This window comes from Mus musculus, chromosome 2, assembly GCF_000001635.26.
Source record: "Mus musculus strain C57BL/6J chromosome 2, GRCm38.p6 C57BL/6J".
In the NCBI taxonomy this organism is placed as follows: domain Eukaryota; kingdom Metazoa; phylum Chordata; class Mammalia; order Rodentia; family Muridae; genus Mus; species Mus musculus.
Window position 1 is genome coordinate 37,958,976 of NC_000068.7, and position 21,805 is coordinate 37,980,780.

Consider the following 21,805-nt stretch of genomic DNA (forward strand, 5'->3'; position numbering starts at 1 on the left):
CGTTTGTGTGTGATTTTGTTGTTGCTGTTTTTGAGACAGGGTTTCTAAAGGGACTCTAGCCATCCTGAGTATGACATACATGGCTCTGGCAGGCCTTTTCCTTCTCCCCTATTCCCTCTGCCTTGCTAAAAATCATTAGATGACATTCCTAAAGCTAGCTCTGCATGGTCTATTCCCTTATTTGGCCACTTCCTTTGAAGCCAACTACCAAGGTCCGACTATTAAAGTATTGAAGTCCAGCAATCAAAAAGCCCCCCATTGGCTGCTCTAATCAGTATGCCAATGAATATTAAAGCCTCACTCTAACATGGGGTTTCCCCTTTTACCTTTATAAACTACCATTTGCCTATGGGCCATGTCTGTCACCTGTCTATTCAGAAGCAGTTCTTTGTCCCTCTGGCACAAACATCCATTGCCCTCTCCCTTGTTCCCTTCCCCTTCTGTGTCATTCTCTAACTTTTTCCTTGCCTTTTGTCCCTTTGGGACAAATAAATCTCCTTTGTGGTGAAAACTTAGTCTTGGGGTGTCTTGTGCTAAACAGGTCCTTCAGTTTCTCTGTGTAACCTGGGCTGTCCTGGAACTCACTCTGTAGACCATGCTGGCCTCTAACTCACAGAGATCTGCCTGTCTTTGCCTACTGAGTGCTGGGATTAAAGGTGTGTGCTGCTACCACCACCGCCACCGCCACCCCACTTCTGGGCTGATGTGCTTCTTTTATTCTTCTTGGAAAACATGCTGTACACTCAGCATTGGTTGGCTAGTTTTGTTTTTTTTGTTTTGTTTTGTTTTGTTTTGTTTTGTTTTTTTTTTTTTTTTTTTTTTTTTTTTGGTTTTCTGAGACAGGGTTTCTCTGTGTAGCCCCGGCTGTCCTGGAACTCATTCTGTAGACCAGGCTGGCCTTGAACTCAGAAATCTGCCTGCCTCTGCCTCCCAACGTGCTGGGACTAAAGGCGTGCGCCATCACCTCCTGGCTGGTTGACTAGTTTTATGAACCTGTCTTCTTTTTCCTCTGGTGGTTTCTGAGCTAAAAATATACATCTTTGACTTGATACCAGCCATGTTCCTACAACATCACAACAGTTTCTACAGAACCTAACAACCAGTGAAGCACACTCCCATGCCCTACTTTGTGAACGTGCTGTTGTGTGCTTTACTTCTGTTTATGCAGTAACAGATACTATATCGCTATTATTTTTACTTGAGTACTTGATACACATCTTACATTGACCTACACATGTACTGTTTCTGGCTATCTTCATTCATCTGTCATATATGCTTCCTTATGTTAGCACCCACCACCCAAGAGCTTCCTTTGACATATCTTATAGCTCAGATCTGATGACATATACTTCTCTCAGTATTTTTTAATCTGAAAAAATGTTTTAAAAAGTTTGCCTTCATCTTTGAAAGCACACTTTTAGTGGATAGAGTAGTAAGATTGAAAACTTGTCTTTCGATGAGTGGTGGTAATGCCAGCACTCGAGAGGCAGAGGCAGGTGGATTTCTGAGTTTGAGGCCAGCCTGGTCTACAGAGCGAGTTCCAGGACAGCCAGGGCTACACAGAGAAACCCTGTTTCCAAAAACAAAACTAAACAAAACAAAAACAAAGAAAAGAGAAAAGAAAACTTGTCTTTTATCACTTAAAAAAATATTATTCCACAATGTTCTGGCTTACATAGTTCCTGACAAGAAGCCTGCTGGTACTACTTCTTTGTCTTAGAAACTTTCCCCCCTTTTCTCTAGCTAACCTTGAACTTGCCTCACGGGCTCTGAGAGACCATCACAATGTGCCACTGTGTGGATTTTGTTCAGTTCAGTGGATTTCTATCAGGCTCTCTGTCTTAGTTACACTTCTTTTGCTGTCATCAAACATCATGACAAAGGTAATCTATAAATGACAGTTTAACTGGGTTTGTGGTTCTGAGAGTTAGGCTATTGTGGAGGAGTGAAGGCATGGTAGCAGGCAGCTGGACAAACAGCCGAGAGCTCACATCTTGATCCACAAGTACGAGGCACAGAGAACCAACATGAAATGGTGCCGGTTTTTTGAAACCTGCCCCAAATGACATACTTCTTTCAGCCAAGCCACACCTAATCCCTTCAAAAAGCCACCTAGTGGGGACTGTGTGTTCAAATGCTGAGACTTATGAGGGACATTTCATACAAACCATCACATTCACTGAGCTTCCCAGAGCTCTTGACTTCTCATTTTCATCAGAACCTTTGAAAGCTGACTATAAACTCTTTACACTTATTTCTGTCTTCCCCAGCTTTCCTCACTTTTCAGGATCCCAACTGCATGTATGTTAGCCCTCTCGAGGTGAATGTTTCACCTTTGCTTTTTGTTATTGTTGTCACACATCTGCCAATGCACCTTCCTGGCATTTTTCTTTCAAGGTAGGAAACTGCGGCCAAGAGGGGAAAATCATTTACTCAAGTTCCTTTCCATCTTCATAGCCACTTTATTACATGAAAAGGGCACCTTGCTGTTTGCCATCCTCAGGAAGTCCTGCAGCGTAAGGAGATGTTCTTAACAATGTCATTGAGCAGTGTCCACTGCTACCGTGATGCACACTAGGCCCTGAACCACACTGTCTTCCACCTCTCCCAGCCCCAGAGTCACAACCCAAGCACTCAGGAGTCAGAACTCACACATGGTACCTACCACATCATTTGGGAGGCTCTGGAGGTCATCAAAAGGGGTTTCCAGGGTGTTGGTGTCCACGTTCAAGATCACAACATCATCGAGGGCCATGTTCCTGACCTTCTGCAAGTAAAGAAAATCCAGAATCACTGGACCTGCCACCAGGACATAGTTCCTTCCCCTTGGGCGTCTTTAGGGAAGAGTAGCTCTGCTGGATAAAGGCGTCCTCTGCCATAGCCCCAGAAATACATGGCTCATCTTTGTTGTTCTTTTAACTGTCATAAAAATTCTCTGATTTGCATCATCACCTGCCCCTTCCACCAATAAATCTCAGGGATAAAAGCCATTTCACAGAGGCTAGGTAACATTCCTTAAGCCAAACAGCTAGAAAAATGACACTCTGTTGTCATTTTACATGTATGTGTATACACACACACACACAGTGTGTGTGCGTGTATATATATGAAAATTGTTGCTGATATTCTGATCCTAGCTTCTAGGACATCAAGGTACCTAAATAAACATTTCAAGGAATTTCCTATGGGGGGGATGGCTTATGCTTGTCAGAGACTTTTAAACAGTTGATAAAAGAACATGTCATTAACAGCTGATTAAAAAAAAAAATCTCAAGAAACTGAATCCTAGAATCTTTCCATGTAACAAAGTCTCTAACTCCTGCTATAGACGTTTCCAGGAGCCTATGCATCATCTTGCAAGCATCTACTAAGTACTTTCCATTGGTGGAGAACCAGAGAGGTTCAACAAGATGTATTTCCTCTCTCTTCTGAAGCCCACGGTTCTATTAACTGCTGCTTTATTCGAAGGCTGGGTGCAAATGAGAAGATGTTAATAACACAGCTGCTGAGCGCTGTGTAGAACTGTGACTTAGCAAGCACAGGCCCTGTTTGCAGAGGAGCACACTGAGACTCACAGAGGACTTCAGGACTTAGCAACCTTATCATAAGGAAGTTACAGGAAGGTCAACCACAATCATCTCGGCCACTAAAGACATACACATTTCAGAGTTCACAAATGCCTGCTCCACTGGTGTTTTCTTTTCCATTAGAAGGTGGAAGGAGTGATGTTACCACTCATTTCAGAGATAAGAAAGGGAGGCTCCATGAAGTGACAAAGCTTGTTTACAGTGGCACATCTGACTGAGTGGCTTTATCTGTGAAACTAGAATATATGTGCCCCTCACTTCTTACCAGTCCCCTCTAGACAAATGGTTCTCAACTGTCCTAGTGCTGTGACTCTTCATGTTGTGGTGACCCCAACCATATGATTATTTTTGTTGCTACTTCATAACTGTAACTTTGCTACTGTTATGAATCTTAATATAAATATTTTTTTGAAGATAGAAGTTTGCCAAAGTGGTCATGACCCACAGACTGAGAAACACTGTTCTAGGCTGTTATAAAGAGCAGAGTTCATACATGCCCTGGGTTAGGCACTCAGGAGGTCTTATACATGGCAGTTATTACTTTGTAATGTGTTGACAGAAGAGCTGTAGCCTATTGGAAGCAACATCTTGGCTCTTACTTCAAAGGCTGATGATTATCATCAGAGGTAGGATCAGAGAGCATAGATGAGGGACACCAGGCTGCAGGTACTGAACTGAGGACCACTATACCCCAGTATCTCTTGCCTTGCCTCATCTGACCCTCCCAATAGCTCCAAACAGAAGGGGCAGGAGGCAATGGCCACTGGAGAGCAGTCCTGGGCTTAAAGGTTCTGTGAGTGGGTGTTGAGAGTGGGTCAGAATTGGGCCTTCTCTCTGTGTTCCCAGAGCTGCCTCAGCAGCACAGATCAGCCCTTGTAGGCTCTATGAGGCTGGGCTGGAACAGGCTTTTGATTTCCTTCCACTCCTGGCTGGAGGACTTGCCGGTTAAGCTGTGTGGAGTGTTTACTTTTTCAACAATGGCTGCAGGCTGAAGAAGAGGAAAAACCCTGGCCTCCTTTCTTGACTTAGCAGGCCAGGGTCCCCTTAGTAACCGAATTGTCTCCAGCACTGGGCTCCAGGCAGGAGCTGGGTCGGCAGTTTCCTCTCATGGGACAATGCTGCCCTGCCGGTGGCAAGGCCTCTTCTAAAGGGGCTGGCATGGGCTCAAGGGGCTTCCTGAAGCTCATAGTTCCCAAGGAAAGAATCACAGGCATCTTGGCTAGAGGATGCTCTCTCCTGAAAGGCTGTGGTTGCGAGTGTTGGTGGAGAAGGATGGTTCCTGAGTGTGTTAGCTCACTTCTCTTCAACATCATGCTGGCAAGAGCCTATTATCTTCAAGGCAAAGGTGGAGGCTCAGAGACAAAGCAAACTGCCTAATGCCACATAGCTAGGGAGGATAGCAGTCCTGGTTGTGGTTAGTCTAACTCTAACACTTTTCTGAAGAGAGCAGATTCATGGATCCAGAATCCCAGGATTCATACTGAGCACCTTTACATGTGGGCAGTCACAGCTGATTCTCTGGGCCTGCTTTCTGTTGTGCGAAACCAGACTTGCCTTTTGTAATATAAAAATTACATATGCTTCCTCTACAGAAAGCCGGAGCTTACCATTTGGAGCCATCACTCTAAACTATTCCCTTTTGCGTTTCTTCTTTCTACCTCTGCTCTAAATCCTTTGCACTGCGTCGCCCCCCCCCCCCACGCCCCCCTTGGTTTTTCATGTTGATTACAGCATAAGCAATACTCCACTTCATTAAAAGCTAAGTGACAGTTACTAATTGCTCCAGAGTGTTCTGCTACATGGAAGCAAACTCAACCAAGGCCACTTGGCTGAAAATTACCTCAAGTGTTTAAGACATTAATATATATCACATGGTCATAAAGTCTGAAGGCTGGAAGTTCTGTGTTTCAGGACAGATTCCTAGAAGTGGATTTTAGTTCCCATTCCTTAAGAAGTGTCCCTGGTGAATTCAACTTGGAGAGATATCTTTTCTTCTAATTATTTTAAAGCCATTTTATCCACAGCTTGTGTTTCCTACTCTAAGTGAAGAAAAATCAGCAAAGACATGAGCAGATGTCAAAATAGTCCTCCAAAAATTCTTCCCAATTAGAACACTTACGAGTACCGCAGCACACCGAGACAGCTCTCCGGTAGCTTGTCCCACCAACACATTCCCTCTCTTTTTAGTTACAGCATATGCCAAGGCTCCTGCCAGCTGCAAACCCTTCCCCCACCAGACTCCATAGGCTTCTCCTCAGAATGGGAAGAAGGGGGAAAAAGCAACAACAACAAAAACCCTCAAATAACATTGATGTACATTGTCCAAATGACATTTTTTTAAAATCTAGAAACACAAAAACAGCAGCACTCCATCATATTATTCATTAAAATATTAAGATGTCTTTCCTGTGTACTTTTGTCACAGTCTTAGCTTGACCCCTTTCTTTGGGCCAGGCAAGGGACAACTTACAGCACATGAGAAGCTCACGAGTAGCCAAGAGGACACCAGTTTTCTCAGAGTCACCTTTAGCACTGTACTAGACAGAACATTACAAATCTTCCAGGTTCCCAGTTAGGAAAAGAGAACAGGACAATACTAGCTGTATGCTCATTGTGCTGTTTAATTTTATGTCAATTCAACACAAGCCAGAGTCACTGGATAGGGAGGGAACCTTAATTAAGTAATGCCTTCATGTTGGGTGATGGTGGTGGTAGTGACTGCATTTAATCCCAGCACCCAGGAAGCAGAGACAGGTGGATTTCTGTGAGTTTGATGCCAGCCTGGGCTACAGTGCTAGTTCCAGGACATACAAAAAACCCTGTCTCAAAAAACAAAAAACAAAACAAAACAACAACAACAACAACAAAAACAGAAACCGAATCAAACCGAACCAAAACAAACAAATGAAATGCTCTTCATAAGATCAGGCAGGCAAGCCTGTTTAAGGCATTTTCTTATTTAGTGATTGATGGGGGAGGGCCCAGTCCATTGTGGGTGGCACCACTGCTGGGCTGGTCATCCTGAGTGTCATAAGAAAGCAGGCTGAGTAAGCCATAAAAACAAGCCAGTAAGCAGCACCCTTCCACAGCTTCAGCATCAGCTCCTGCCTCCAGGTTCCGACTTGCTTGAGTACCTGTTCTGACTTTCTTTAATAGTAGACTATGATCTAGAAGTGTAAGCTGAAGAGACCCTCCCTTCTTCAACTTACTTTTTAGTCATAGTGTTTTGTTGCAGCAACAGAAACCCTGATTAAGAAACTCATTGTGGGGTTGGTGAGATGGCTCAGCAGATAAGAGGGCTGACTGCTCTTCCAAAGATCCTGAGTTCAAATCCCAGCAACCACATGGTGGCTCACATCCATCTGTAACAAAATTTGATGCTCTCTTCTGGAGTGTCTGAAGACAGCTACAGTGTATTTACATATAATAAAAATAAATCTTTAAAAAAAAAAAAAGAAAGAAAAGTGAATTTAGTGTTTTGTGTTTTTTTTTTTTTTTTTTTTTTAAAAAAAAGGAAAGAAAGAAACTCATAGTGGTATTTAGAGATGCTGATGTCTGGTAAAGAGTTTGCATGATTTCCAGAACTTGATGACTCTGGGCTCAGGGACTCTGAGAGCCTGCTGCATAGTGCTGTTATTAGGACCTAGCTTCCCACAATCAGAACAACACACTGATCTAGGTTTACCTATATAGTACTAACTCACTGATCCTCTGCCCTGTCTCTGGGTTTCCTACTTTAGTTTCTACCCCAGTATTTGGCCCACAAGCAGGCAATTCTTAAATGAGTGAATGAATAAATGAATGAAGGTGGGGGATGGGAGAGAGAAGGCTCAGAACCCATAGGTGAGCAGCACAGATTGCACATCTAGTCTGCTGAGTTCTATCTAACCACACCAGCTATACCAACCTGGCCAAGTCAATCTTCCTGTGCCTTCCTGTTTTTCTTTCTTCTGGGTTCACATAAAGACACTATCCTATCAGCTTGCTATGAATATTAAATGGGCTAACATTTAAAAAGTATTTAGTGCATGGCACACAGGAAGTGTAAGGTAAGTGTTTGCTAAGTTAAAAACTAATGTTCTTTTGGGAGTGATAAGAATGTGCCAAATCTTTATTATGGTGGTGGCTTCAAAACTGTTAAAATTCATTGAACCATTGCTTTAAATAGATGGTTTGTTGACATAAACTATACCTCAGTGTAGCTGATAAACTCATCAGAATGATATGCAGAAGAGAGAATAAACTCACAGTAGGAAAGGCAGGATTGGGTGCATGATTGTGAATGGGTCCTCAGGACAAGGAGGCACTTTCCAAGGCCACCCTGAAGACTCTGACTCCGGAGCCCTTTACGTCAATGTGAGAGCTTTAAAAAAATGTTCGGATCTTGTGCCCTCTTATGCCCTCTTGTGTCTAAATGCCTAATGCATGGGAAGGGAATTGGGCAGTTGATGAAATGGCAGGAATCACAGCATGGCCATATAAAATTAAGAGGAAATGATGGTTCTTCATAGAATGAAGAGATGTAAATGCTCGAATATAGATAGCAGTGCTGGCACGGGAAGCCAACTGCCTGTAAGTTGAAGAGCAAGGCCCAGCTCTAATCAAGTCAGTTTCCTCTGATGGACTGCAATGGACAGCAGTGCTCCTGCACCAGGATGGAGGTGTTGGGGGTCATTCTTATACCAGGACCACCTTTGTGGCAGGACCCTAGTTCATTGGTCTGCAGTGTGTAACACAGAGTCTGACACAGGCACATATTCCTTAGCTGGGGAAAGAGCAGACCAGCTGTGACTGGCTCCATTCTACTGGGAGTCCAGACTTACAGCAGATGTCAATGTGAACCCACTGTAAGCAAACTGGAGTCTGCTCCAAGAAGTGCAATGGGAATAACAATGATGATGGCAATGATAACAACCATGTAAAATTACCATGATTAATTAGCACAGGATGAATTCACAGTGGACAGGGACAGCAGGCATTAACTCAGGAATGAAGATGGCAGGTCTTGGAATCAGACCACTTCATCCAAGCCTTGCATCAGGACTGTGACTTCCAGCAAGTTCTCCTGAGCTGCCCAGCTGTGTTGTGGCTAGTGCAGCATGTGTGTCAGGAGCTCAGCACCAAGTCTGACTGTACTAAGTACCAGCACATGAGCTACTTTAGAAAGTTTCTCTACTTGTGATTTGACAAGTATGCCAATAAGGGGGGGGTTACAGTTCTGAGGAAACAGAGTTAAGCATATTTTCTGAGGAAGATAGACACTAGTAAGACTCTACTGTCAGAATTTTATGCTATTAAAATTAAGACTCCCAGTAGAGTAGCCTGTTCTCCTGACTCTGGCTCATGCTCTGAGGCTACACTATGTCTGAGCTCCAATTCAGCTTCCATGCTGTGGAAGTCTCTTAGCCCTTGTATCTGTTGAATTGGTACTCAATGAAGAAGTGATACCCACATCTAGGACAGTGGTTACCAGGAGGCTAGAGGAGGCTGGGTAGAGCTGCTGGCGTTGTAATGCCATCTCTCCATCTGAGTAGTGGGTACATGTTGTGTCCCCATCAAAGACTCACCATATACTTAGGACAGGTACACTTTCCCCATTAAATCTCATACATTAGCAAAAATTAGTAACATAGTCCCACCGGCTTATTTTGAGAATTAAATGAGTAAATATGTATTATGATATTTAGGATAGTGCCTGGTATATTTAGTACTAGTTACTAAACTGTCCTTGCTATAAAAATAAAACAATTCTATTAACAATTTCATAGACAGTACACAATACTGTCAGAAAACATGTAGGCAAAGACAGATACCTATAGGCTACAACTGCTTCTTTAGGCTATCCTGCCTTCCTTCAGAGAGGTGTAAAGCAGAGATTGACTGGGGTTCTACCGAGACACTTTCATGTTCCCAAGATAGCCTGGTGTGAGGCAGCAGTAGGATGGAGGAGCAGCAGCAGGAACAAGAGAGGCTGGTCTGGATCTTAGGGGCCTAGGACAGGCTTTTTAAAAACAGTTGAATCCCGTGTCATCTGTAATATAGGTACATAGATACTTGCTACATATGATCATAAGTGCATTTTTAAAAGAACAAATATGTATTTTGTGTCTGTGTAGTCAGTCATGACCAGAGTAATTTTGGACATCTACTCTGCACAGGCTCCCAGTGGCAGCACCAAAGAGCCCAACATGGGATAACTGGGGGTGGGAAAGGTGTGCAGGATGGAACTTAGTTTTTCTTTTTTATCTTGTTTACTATTATTGTTGTTGTATGTATGTATGCTATGGATCAGCATTTCGAGGGCAACCCTGGAGGGTCAGCTCTTTCCTTCTGCCATGTGGACTCCGGGATTAAACTCAGAATCTCAGGCTTGCACAGTAACTGCTTTTATCTACCAAGTCGTCTCTCGGGTTCCTGCATACTATGCTTTGTTTGTTTGTTTGTTATTTCCAGACAGGGTTTCTCTATGTAGGCTTGGCTATCCAGGAATTCACTATGTAGACAAGGCTAGCTTCGACCTCAGAGATCCAGCTGCCTCTGTCTCTGGAGTGTTGGCATTAAAGGCGTGTACTACCACCACCCAGAAACACACTGTTTTGATAGAACTCATATCCTCATTACCATGGCCACCATGGCTCACTCAGTTCATCCCTTTGGGAAAGGGTAAATGACTTGCCTCCTGCTCAGCTAAGATGCCCTCTCAAGCAAGTCTTTTCAATAGTGGGTTGCATTTGTTTGTTTGTTTCTTTGTTTTTAATTTTGAAGGTAGAGGATATAGTTAAAATGAAACCCAACCCAAATGACATCTCAATAGTTTGTTATCAAAAATTTATACTGAGTGACTACTTCTGGGTTTTATGTAGTCATTTCTCCTGCTAATTGGATGCCTGGGATTACAGAACTTGAAGGTCACAGAAAATCTTGAGGGACTGGCAAGTGACAGAAGCTCCTATGCATTCTGTATCCATCACCTCTGTCTGATGTCTGCAGCAACACAATGATAGCCACTCGTTGTGCACTTGTGTGGCCCAACCGTTTGTGTATATCATCTTAATCTCGGATACCCTTATATGACAAAGAGGGATCCTCAGGGTCTGAGAGTAAAAACACATAGCTCAGGAGCATGGGATTCAGCTTACACCGACACCACTCCCTACTTACTCTGACACAACTGTTTCTTCTGACAAATATAATAGACCTCAAGAGCTTTTGCTGGAGTATCAAACCCATTTGATAGATGAGAAAACCAAGGCTAAAGAGATGAAATAGTATGTCTGTGTTGTTAGAAGCACATGGTTGCAGTGTTCTTTGTACTACTCAGCACATATAAAATGTAGCCAAATGCATGCGCATATATATGAGCACATAACAAAGAACAGCTTGGGGATCCGGTGGCCTCCTAGGAGGAAAGCAAAGAAATAAGAGGAAAGAGGCAAGTATAGATGGGAAGAGGAGAGGCAAATGGGAACCTAAGCTCTTGATTCTCCTGAAATCTTGGGTACGAATAGAGGAAATGTGACATGTTTCTTCCCTTTCTCTGACCCAGAGGTCACCAAGCTGCCAAGCAGTTGATAAACGTGGTAGCTTTGTTTTGGAGCCAGGAGTCACTGATGGACTCCTTCCTGCCCCACAAAATTAAAATCGAAGTCCACAGCTCAGAGAGCCTTAAGAACCCACTGGAATTTCCCAGCATGCTTTAAATAGAAACAGAAGCTTGGCAGGGGAGGGAAGTGGGACAAACACTCCCAGGTCAGGGCCACCCCACCTCACATGGTAGTAAGCACTGATGCTCATTAACCCAGCTTGAGACCTCATCCCAGACCAGCAGAGGGCCTGCTCTCCAGTGGGGCCTCTTCTGAGTGGCCACTCACATTGGTTAGTCATTCACAAGAGCTGTTGGGCTAAAAGAACTCAGGGACAATTATACCATGATCTCTGAACTTCAGGGGCTGTTGGCCTCCTTTGTGATGGGCCCTAGGAAAATCTGACACAGAGTAGACCTTGCCTCAGTAGAGTACCCACAGGTACCTGGAGCTTGTTTGGGTGGCCAGAAAGCCCCAAGGTTGGTGTTTCAGCTTTTCACCTGCCACCTCTAGACAAGGCACACAGCTCTGGCTCCCCTCTTTGTGGGCTGGGAAACAAGACTGGGGGGAATCACTGACAAATGCACAGGTTCTCTCCAGAGACAGCCAGTTCAATATTGGTAGGCCCTCCCCCCTTTAAGCTGAGTTCTGCCATTTCTCCTTAAGCCACAATCTTCCAAGTCTATCCCAAAACAGCCTCTATACAGTGGAGTAGAGAGTGAAACTTCATACCCTTTACTCCATCATTGCTGGAAACTTTCATGTAAGAGTCAAGAAATTGACATTCTTTATTCCCTTTTTCTGTTGGTGGGACCGGGGAGAGAGTATTTAGTGAGACAGCCTGGCTCCTCCCTGCTTTTCTAGGAACTCTTCCTGACTCTAGCTCCTATAACAAGTTATGGTTTCCAACTCCTTAGTCAAGTACAAGGGACAACAGGTTCAGTGATACTTCCCATGGTGTTCTTCATGTGCTTGATTACTAGCCCCTTAAAATTATGGTTTTAACCTACCCTTTTCCATACAGACCTGCACCTAGAAAATGGCTTTATATTATAATCTAATTTAAAGTCTTCCCATATCCTTGTGCAGTAGACATTGGGGTCTCAATTCATAAACAACAAACTAAAGTTCTAAAATAAGTGACTGAGCTTGGGAATGTCCCACATAGAGCCTGGGCCATTTATTATAAGATGACACAGCTGGTGCTGAGCAAACACTGAGGACAGTAGCTGCGTCATACCTACCTCTTCTGGCCACCACAGATAGGTTGCTAAATAGGTAAGTGGGCCCTAAATTAAGATTAGTATAATAACTGCTTTTGCATGTTAAAATATTTCATACAGAGTAGCAACATGACTCAAATCCTTGCCTTTCACTGTGTGACTTTGGACAAGTGACATAACCCCTCTGTGTGTAAACTTTATCACCTGGAAAACAGAGCTATCAATACCAGAACAGACTTGTTAGGAAAATTAAATAGTGAGTTTGTAATGTATCTATCTGCTACTTCATAACAGTACCCATCCGATTTGAAACAACGAGGAGTGGATTTAGGAGCTTCACCAGGAGTGTAAGAGGATGTGGACCCCCTAATCCCAAAATGGTTGGGGCCTCCCTACCATAAAACAAGGCCTCACTCCTTCTACTCAACTGCCACTGGCCATCATTCATTCATCACTAAGTGCAGCAAACCCCAACTCCCATCTCCACCTGCCTTTTATTTGAAATGTCAATTTTTAAAGAGTGGAGAGGTTGGAGACCCAATTTAACAAGCATGCTGAAACATTGTTTATTGCCCCCATAAACATGGCTTAGTGAGAATTACGGACTTAATCAGAGGGAACTGATCTCCCATGAAAAGGAGCCCTTGGAATTTCAGAAACACCACCTTCACCATGAAAATCTCTTAACTTTGCAAACAAACTATAGGTGGCCTTAAATATGTGGGTAGTTAAGGGATGGCCAGTGCTGTGATTTCTCTGAACCCTGAAGATCCACAGTACTTTGAAGATGTAGGAAAAATAGCTGGAAATCATATTTAGGAGACATGGCTCAAAAATACAACAATGCTCTGCTGGGTGGGAAGAAGGACATCACTAGATGTCAAGAGTTGACCAGTGAGGATCCAGCACCATGACAAGGCCGTGTAATACGCAGCTGGGCTGACGGAGCCCACCTCACCTCCTGAGTGCTTAAGGAAGCATGTGGCAAGAGAGAAGGTTTGGGCATCTCCTTTCTGGAGGAAAGGTATTCTGTAAAAACAAAAGAATGCTGCATGGCCTTTGTGGAAACTGTTTTCCCTTTAAAACAACCATTTGCAAAGGACGAGGTCTGGGAACCCCAACTTCCCAGAATGAGGGTTCATTAGTGCAGCTCTGATCACTCTAGGAAAGGTTTTCATAAGACATCTACCTTGTACAGAATGTATCAGTCTGGCTGCCAGAGGCAGGAAAGGCAGCAGATATAAAATTTTATTATTTCAATGCCCCAGTAGCAGCCAGGAGGACTTAATGAAATCGCTAAGATTTACAATCTGAAACAGCTATTGCACAGACAGATATGGTTAAGGGAGTTGTGCCCTCTGACCTTTCAACCCTTTGATCCTCTCACAGCAGGTGGCCTGAAGCCCTTCCTGGGCATCTCCCTCTCTTCCGACACTGTTGATCCTTGCCGTGCAATAAGCCTGACCCTATACAGGTGACTCACGTGCGCTGATCACCAGCAGCTGCTGCTAATGGAACACTCTGCTCCTAGGTGGGAGAAGAGGATTGGACAGTCAGGGTCCAGTTGTGCTGAAAGCATGTACTGTGGCCACTGCTCAGCAATGGGTAATGGCTATCGTTTCCAGAAACTGTCCATAAAAGTGAAACTCTGCCCTCCTGCAACCTATCCCCGCCCCCAAAACACAACAACTCACCTTTTAAAACTAAATCTAAAAACAGAAAGAAAAAAAGGGGAAAAAACCCCCAGCCCTTAAGTCCTAAATGTATCTCTTAGAACTTCCCCCAAAACCATGTGCAGCAAATTTATACCAACGAAAATCAAAACAATTTTTGGAAACCTAAAATTGACTGTTTTCAGTTCCATGAAATTTCATTTAAAAAACCCCATATGCCAAAATGTCCAAATTCTCTTATTTTTAAAAATTGGGATGACTTCCAAAAATCATAGCGTCTCTCTCTCTCTTCCCCCCCACCCCCCAAAGTTAGGGATGGGTAGTGCCTATCAAGCTTCACAATCAAGCTTCACAATTTAACTCATTTGGTCAGTGCAGAATCTTTGCAGACACACACTGAAGAAGACCTTTCCCAGGGCTGGCTGCTGGGCACTGGGATTTGGCATGGGCTGGAGAAGTATCGATGAGCCTCAGTCTGGTCCTTTTAGTTTCTTTAAGGTACTGGTTTATGGAGCAAAACATTTTATCAGGAAACACCCTGGGGGTGTTGGTGGCTTCCAACAAGATTTAATGGTAGCACACTCAAGCGTCAAGCCAAAGCCCAGTATTCATACAAACACAGGATGAGGTCCCAAGCTTTCCCTGCCAAGGCCTATCCTTATTAATGTACAGCTTATGGAAGATCCTTTCATAGCCTAAATCTTTCTCTTCAACTTTAGATTAATCTTGAGCTCAACTGAGAACCAAACAATAGGGAAAAAGAGGTTTACCATTTCAGTTTTATTCACTGTTTTTATTTGTTTATTACAGACAACGGTTCATGGAGAGAGTGGTTAGCAAGGAGTAGGTGAGATGTAGTTATTCAGCACAGCTGGGCCACTTGGTACAAATTATTAAAAATACTCAGTAATAATATTTGCCATTGAGTGAGAGCTTGCTCGTGTGCCTGAGACTTAATGGCCACTCTTTGAGTAGATGCCTGCATTTAGCTGATGGGGGTCTGAATGGCACGAGTGACTTGTACTAGTTATAGAGACAATATTGGAGCTGGGATTCAAATCTGGCTCAACTACTGCTCCAAAAGCCACAGTCCATCCACATTATTCTCAACAAAAGCAAAACACAAGCCAAATGACACATAGTAATTTGTGCAGAAAATGCCAGATTTCAGCTTGCTTACACATTGCCCTGGCCCATTTAAATGCCTTCCGAATCAATTATTTTAGGTCATTAAGAGGAAGTTTAATTTGGTTGACAAACACCCCTACTGTGGTGACCTCACATATCAACAGTAAATGCCTGATGGTCACAAATTCGTACCATGAGCTGCTGAGCATGGTGTTAAATAGAACCACATGTGCCCAGATCCCAAGTGGGATTTGCCTAGGCCAAGGGAGTCTCTCTTCAATCATCACTGCCATCGAAACACTCCCATCAGGGTATACCCCAATCACCCCCAAGGATTTTATGAAAAGAAGTCCTCAGGCCCATGAGGCTGGCCTCAGTTAAAAGTGACTCTTTCTTTAAAAAAAGTATTCCATTCCACAGCTACAAAATACTGGTAGTCACTTCCATTTGTTTTGCACCTATCATGTGATGGATATGGTGTACACACATTTCTTCACTTGCTTCTCATTAAAAATTTCTGTGACGTGAGGAATGTACTTATACAAGGGTAAGCTTTAAAGGGCCATCTTAACACAGCCAGAAGCCCTTTTAAAGCAGTGACCAGGAAGCTGAAGCATTGTGCACATTAGTAGATCTAACTCACCTATTATTTGTTTCTAAGAGGTATCTGCAAAGAAGCCAGGATTAAAAGCATTTTGCACTTAGGGGACAGATTATGAAATGACTCATACCTGTCCCCTGTTAATCTGATTCCTATTTTAATCAAGAACCTGAAGCCGGGCGTGGTGGTGCATGCCTTTAATCCCAGCACTCGGGAGGCAGAGGCAGGCGGATTTCTGAGTTCGAGGCCAACCTGGTCTACAGAGTGAATTCCAGGATAGCCAGGGCTACGCAGAGAAACCCTGTCTTGAAAAACCAACCAACCAACCAACCAACCAACCAACCAAACAAACAAACAAACAAAAAACCCCAAGAACCTGGTTATAAGGCTGTTGTCCTAGAAGAAAGTTGGACTCAGATCTGCAGGGCTCTTTCTACAATGTCCCAGGGCTCCTGCAGCCCACGTCTTGCCTTCATCTGATGAGAACTTGCTTCATTTAAGCATCTCTTGGTAAGGGTTTATTAACTCAGAGTTTCCTCTAAAGTCAGTTTTAACATTGTTGAATGGGCCTTGCTTATAATGGTGGACTAAGAGATGAAAGGAAAAAAAAAAAAAAAACCCTAGAAAACAAAAGCATTATCCACTGCTGCATGTTTGCTCAGTTGCTCTACATTATGACTGACACTCAACCACCAAGAATTAAACTGAGAATGGCAGGACTTTAGGAGACCCTTTCCTTTGTCAGAAGTACTTGCTCCCTTTGATTACACAAAGTACCACGGAGGCTTTAAGCTGTTTTCTATGAACTCATCTCAACATAGGCTAAGTGGTATATTAAAGGCAGATGCCACTGTGAAGAGAAGATAGCTTCCAGGGGGAAACCCACCCACTGAACCAGACCTCTTTTGATGCCCTAGGCGAACAAAACCTGTGTGCTTGTGCTCTGAATTCCTTATTCCATGGTGGTGCTGATGTCATTTTAAGGAAATTTGAGCATTGCCATACCACTGTTCAATTACTTCTTTCTTTACAAAATCAACCAATCTCTAGGGTTTCAATCATCTAACCTTTGCCTCTTACATTTGTACTATCCAACTATGAACAGTTGACTGAATACTTAGACCAAGCTCTTCACATTCATTAAACTAGTTAATTCTCACAAAGCTTTGAGATGCTACTGCATTTCTACAGATGAGACAAGGAGCCCTGGAGAGAAAGGAAGTGGGTCCCATTGATTTCCTCTCAGGTCACCCAGAGTGAGGTACTAAGATGAAAAAAGGCCGACTTAAGTGTGGGACAGGACCAGGCCTAACCCACCCAGCCTTGTGGGACATGGCACAGAGGGGTAGCTGGGGGTAGACAGACCCATTTTTTTTTTTGCAGGGAATCATTTAATTTAAGGCCTTCACTCTTCCTTTTGCAGGCAGGGTGTATTTTATAGAAGGGTGAACCATGTTCCCAAGGGAAAGGAGATACAGTCCCTAGTGTGTGGTTAATAACTCACCCCCTGCCCCGTGTGTAATAACTTACATCCCAGTTTATGGTAACTCAAAGACTTGGGACATTGTAGCTGCTACCAACCCCCTCTCCTGATTAGGTCCTCTTCATGAACCTGTGACTGTATCCCCCAAAGAAGATTTTTTTTTCATGCAAACTTTGCTTTCTTATTGTCCCAACAATGAACTTCCAATGGTATTTTTCTATGATTGTGAGAAAGGACACACACACATAAGCCACCATTTGTACTTGCACAAGATTATGGCTCAGAGTTTTATAGACTATACTGTGCCTCTGTCTACATGTGGAATCCTGGGAAGCAGCAGAATGCTTCAATGGTTAACAGGAGACACTCAGCTTTTCTCAGTACTGAATGGTTTAAAAATAAGTAATAAATAAACAAATAAATGTGAACAAAGGATTAAAGACTTGGTATTCCATGAAAAACATGAAAAGGAAAAACTAGGTAAAATACTGCCAACTTAAACAACAGACACCCAGGCTCTTTGTAATGCAAAATAACCCCAAAAATTGTCTAGAAGAGAATCCCATTATTTTGTGTCAAAGCCCAAGAGTGAACCAAGACCTTCACTGCAGACACAGACAATGTGGCCTCTGCATTCCAGAGATCAAGACAAGCTTGGACCTGACAATTTAGATTCTTTCCTCAGAAAGATGCCTTGGTGAATTTGTAGAACCAGGCTCCTAGGAGCCATTGGCAGAATGGCCAGCAGAAAGAAGTAAGATTACTGGAAGCCCAGCTGTTTGCCCTGAGTAGCCATCATATACTACTGCTGCTGTTGTTGCTGCTGCTGCTGCGTCTTCTTCTTCTTCTTCTTCTTCTTCTCCTTCTCCTTCTCCTTCTCCTTCTCCTTCTCCTTCTCCTTCTCCTTCTCCTTCTCCTTCTTCTTCTTCTTTTTTTTTTTTTTTTTAATGCTTCCTGTAATAGCTAGTAAGGAAAGCTGGCTAGGCATATACAGCTTGGTCCTGGATCTCATGTTCCCCATTTCTATGGCCTAGAACTATCACTGAGGACATCATCTAAATTTGTAATTTCAAACTAGGGTGGAGCATGGATATTTGATGCATAAAAACACTTGAAGTACAGTGGCCCATGCCTTTGATTCCAGAATGTGAGAGGCTGAGGCAGGAGGATTGCTTTAAAGCAGCAAAGTAAAAGCCAAAACACCAGTAATAACAGCCAGAGAGATGCGGACAACATTGAGTAACAGTGGTGTTTAAATCCTTCAAGCAAACTATCACTACAAACACCTCAGCTGTGGCCTGGTAGTAAAGGAAACCATTTAGAAGCATGGGTTGGGGATGCTAACACATCTGAATTTTATACACAGGGTTTTGGTGTGTTATTTCCTTAAGAATTACCTTGATCTTTACAAATATCAATTTACTTTATTAACAGTGTGAAGCAGTTTCCAAGCATTTTATATGGCAGGACTGGTTCTAATGACTTACAAGGAGAAGGCCTGACCATGTCCCTCCCCTATTTACACCCTTCAATGGCTCTCTGTTGCCCCATAAAGTTCAGACTCTTTAACGCAGCTTACAAGGCTGTGGATGGATGGACGGCCTCCCCCTTCATGCTCCTGCTACCATGGAACTCCTCATGGTCCTGCAAAGCCCTGGTCCCACTCCAGGCTCTGCTGATGTGGTTGGCTCCCTGTGCTTCTGGCTTTCCTGGGCCTGGTCTACTCACTGGTTGGGCTTCAGCTTCCAAATTTCTTATCTGAGAAGTGTTGCCTTAAGCCCGATAGTCTAGGACCAGTGGCTTACTACCACAGCTGGTATCAGCCTAAATTCACTGTTAACTTCGACCTGTCTGCATCTGCTCCAGAAAAACCTCCAAGAAGGTAGAGACTAGGCACAGTCACTATTATATACAGACCTGGAATATAACAGCTTCTCATTGCCTTACCATGGAAAGGGCCAGGCACGGGCCAGACCATGGTACATGCTGAACATCTACAGGACGCTGCTATCCTAGATGAAGAAAGTAAGATCCAGAGAGATGGAATATCACAATTGCCACCTTCACCTCCTGTGAGTTCAAGAAATCTAGCACTGACACAGAGCAATAATATAGTGCCAGAAGAAAAAAACAAACACAAGAGTCAAATGCAAGATCAGATAGGGGTCTGAAAGGACAATGATTGCATCTTATGAAGTGTTATTCCCAACCCTGGGCCAATGCAAACCAGGGGGCACTGAGCAGTTGCATGACAATTTTGCTATAACTGTTTCTCTGGGGAACATAAGAGTTCACATATAATGATTTCAAAGCCACTGAACAAAACAAGGCAGCCATGGTTGCTGACTCCATGGAGTTCTTTATGTGCTGGGCCCCATACTGCCTCACCAGATCTTTCCAATGATTCCTCAGTGTGCAGGTGAGAAGACAAGAGGCTCATTACTTGATATCCTTGCCCAAGACCACCTGAGCAGGAAGCAGGACAGCCAGACTTCAGGACCTAAATCCCAAACACCCCACCTCTGCACACAGCAAGGTCTCAATTACAAGCTAGTCTTAGCCTTTCTTCAGAAACAGGACTCTGTTATCACCTTTCCCTCCACTTTCCTGACCATTCTACCATTCTACCTTCTAGCTGCATCCCTCCTCATCTCTAAGGTTTGCACAGAACACCGTTTTGAAGCATGTGAGAAAGCTCTTCATTTACAAATAGAAGAAGCATCATCTACAAGACATGACCTGGCACCTGCTACCAGATATGGCGCAGAAGGGGGACTGAATAAATGTGTCTTGAACTAAATTGAGATCAGTTGAATGAAAGGAAATAGTCAGTGTGTAATCTGGCCATGTTTTGGGATTTCCTAGCTGCCAACTAACATGATCATTCTCTCCAAGAAGCAGTTAGGCCTATGCCAATACCCTCGGCTATTCTGCTCATTTGCCACTAGCCTCCAATTGCTTAAATGAGAGAAAGAATATCAAGAGGCAGAAGGAGGGAGAGGAAAGAAGAACAGCTATAAACTTGTCACTTTGGAAGGAAAGTGGACTCTTTATAGTGACAAGGTTACCATTTAGCAAACAGCAATGGCATCTTGCTCAATCTTGAAGACTAGAAGTAGGTCTTTCCTCAAAATAACCTTCCTTCCAATGAGAATACTAGGTTATAATTTATGTTTCTTTTTGTGCACAAATTTGAGTGTCATAAAAATGGTTAAAAAGTCTTCCTATGGTAGCTTTTTCTAAACTTTTATGAACATCTGCCACATTCATTTGAAGTTTAAAAAATCCTGGCACATATGCAAAGGCATAATAAGGTGCCTATAGCTTTCAAGAAAAAATAACAAGCCAGTCAAAAATAAGCCTTTTGCTGAATTGCCAGTAAGAAAACTAGTGTAGTGAGGAGCTGGGCCTCCCCAGCCCCTTCCTTACAGAGCTACTCGGCCTCCAGGCCACACTCCTCCCTTGGTACTGGAGACCTTCAGGAAAATCTCAGGACATGCTGCAGCACTGAAGGCCATGTCAGAGCTATGTAAGATCAGCAAGCATGCACAATAGGACCCTGAGCCTGAGCTGAAGTCCAGGAGACCCAGAGAAAGAAGTATGGTGGGGGTAGGGGCAATGCTCACAGCAAACATTTTTGTTAGGGTTTAGAAAACTACCTGGAGGCTGGAACAACTTCCAGTTTTGTTTTTCTTTTGGCGCTGGCCCACATCTGAGTTCAGCACAGCAGGGCCACTACTTCCTGAACCTTCTCACCTAAAGCCCTTTAAAGACTGGCCAGAACAACTGGTACCTGCTCACCTAAGTGCTTCAAACTTTAGCATACTCTGCATTGTGCACAAATTGTTTACTATACAAAAAGGCTTGTTCTGTATTACTTAAAGTAAAATAAAGTTAAACAAATTTTAAGCTCCTCTTTTGAGTACGTGCACGCATGTGCACACAGGTAAGAGGGCCAATGCCTATGTGTGGAAGCCTGAGGACGATGTTAGGTACCTGCTCTATCATTCTCCACCTTATTCCACTGAAACTGGATCTCTCACATAACACAAAGATAGGCCGGAAACCAACAAGACCCCATGATCTTTGGGTCTCTGTCCCCAATAGCTGCGGGTTTATAGGTGCCAGTGGCCTGGTTTTCTATGAGCAATGATGGCACTGGTGACCTGCAAACATCGATGCCTGCTGGAAGACTTTTAAAGTATGCTCAGTTACAGCTCCTTAAGAACTAACTGTATACTTCTTAGAAAGCTATGCCTTCAGACAATATCACCTGCTTGGCACCCTACTAAAGAAGCTAAGGCTACCATAGAAGATGAGGCTGTCTTTGCTCTCATGGAATTCACATTCCATAGGACACACTGTGGGGCTTGGAAACAAATAGCTATTGTTTAGAGTAAGAGTAGAATAGAATAAGAGACCCCACAAGTAGAAGATGAACATGATAGAATACTTTCTGTAATTGCCAAAGAAGGGCAGGACTTCTATGGGGATGTACAGGATCTATTTAGTACAAGCACTGGCTCA

At 43.4% G+C, this 21,805-nt stretch overlaps 1 protein-coding gene across 20 annotated transcripts in view; it reads right to left on the reverse strand.

The window, feature by feature from the left end:
* The window catches only part of Dennd1a (DENN/MADD domain containing 1A), a 488,421-nt gene that overhangs the window by 159,986 nt on the left and 306,630 nt on the right, over nt 1-21,805 (reverse strand). For 19 of the 20 annotated variants that reach the window (NM_001362978.1, NM_001362977.1, NM_146122.3 and 16 more), the window contains one exon: nt 2,666-2,767. In NM_001362978.1, coding sequence (NP_001349907.1) covers nt 2,666-2,767 — 102 coding nt within the window. Of the gene's footprint in view, nt 1-2,665; nt 2,768-13,756; nt 13,921-21,805 lie in introns of all 20 variants that reach the window. The other variant, XM_030250084.1, reaches the window with a different exon arrangement.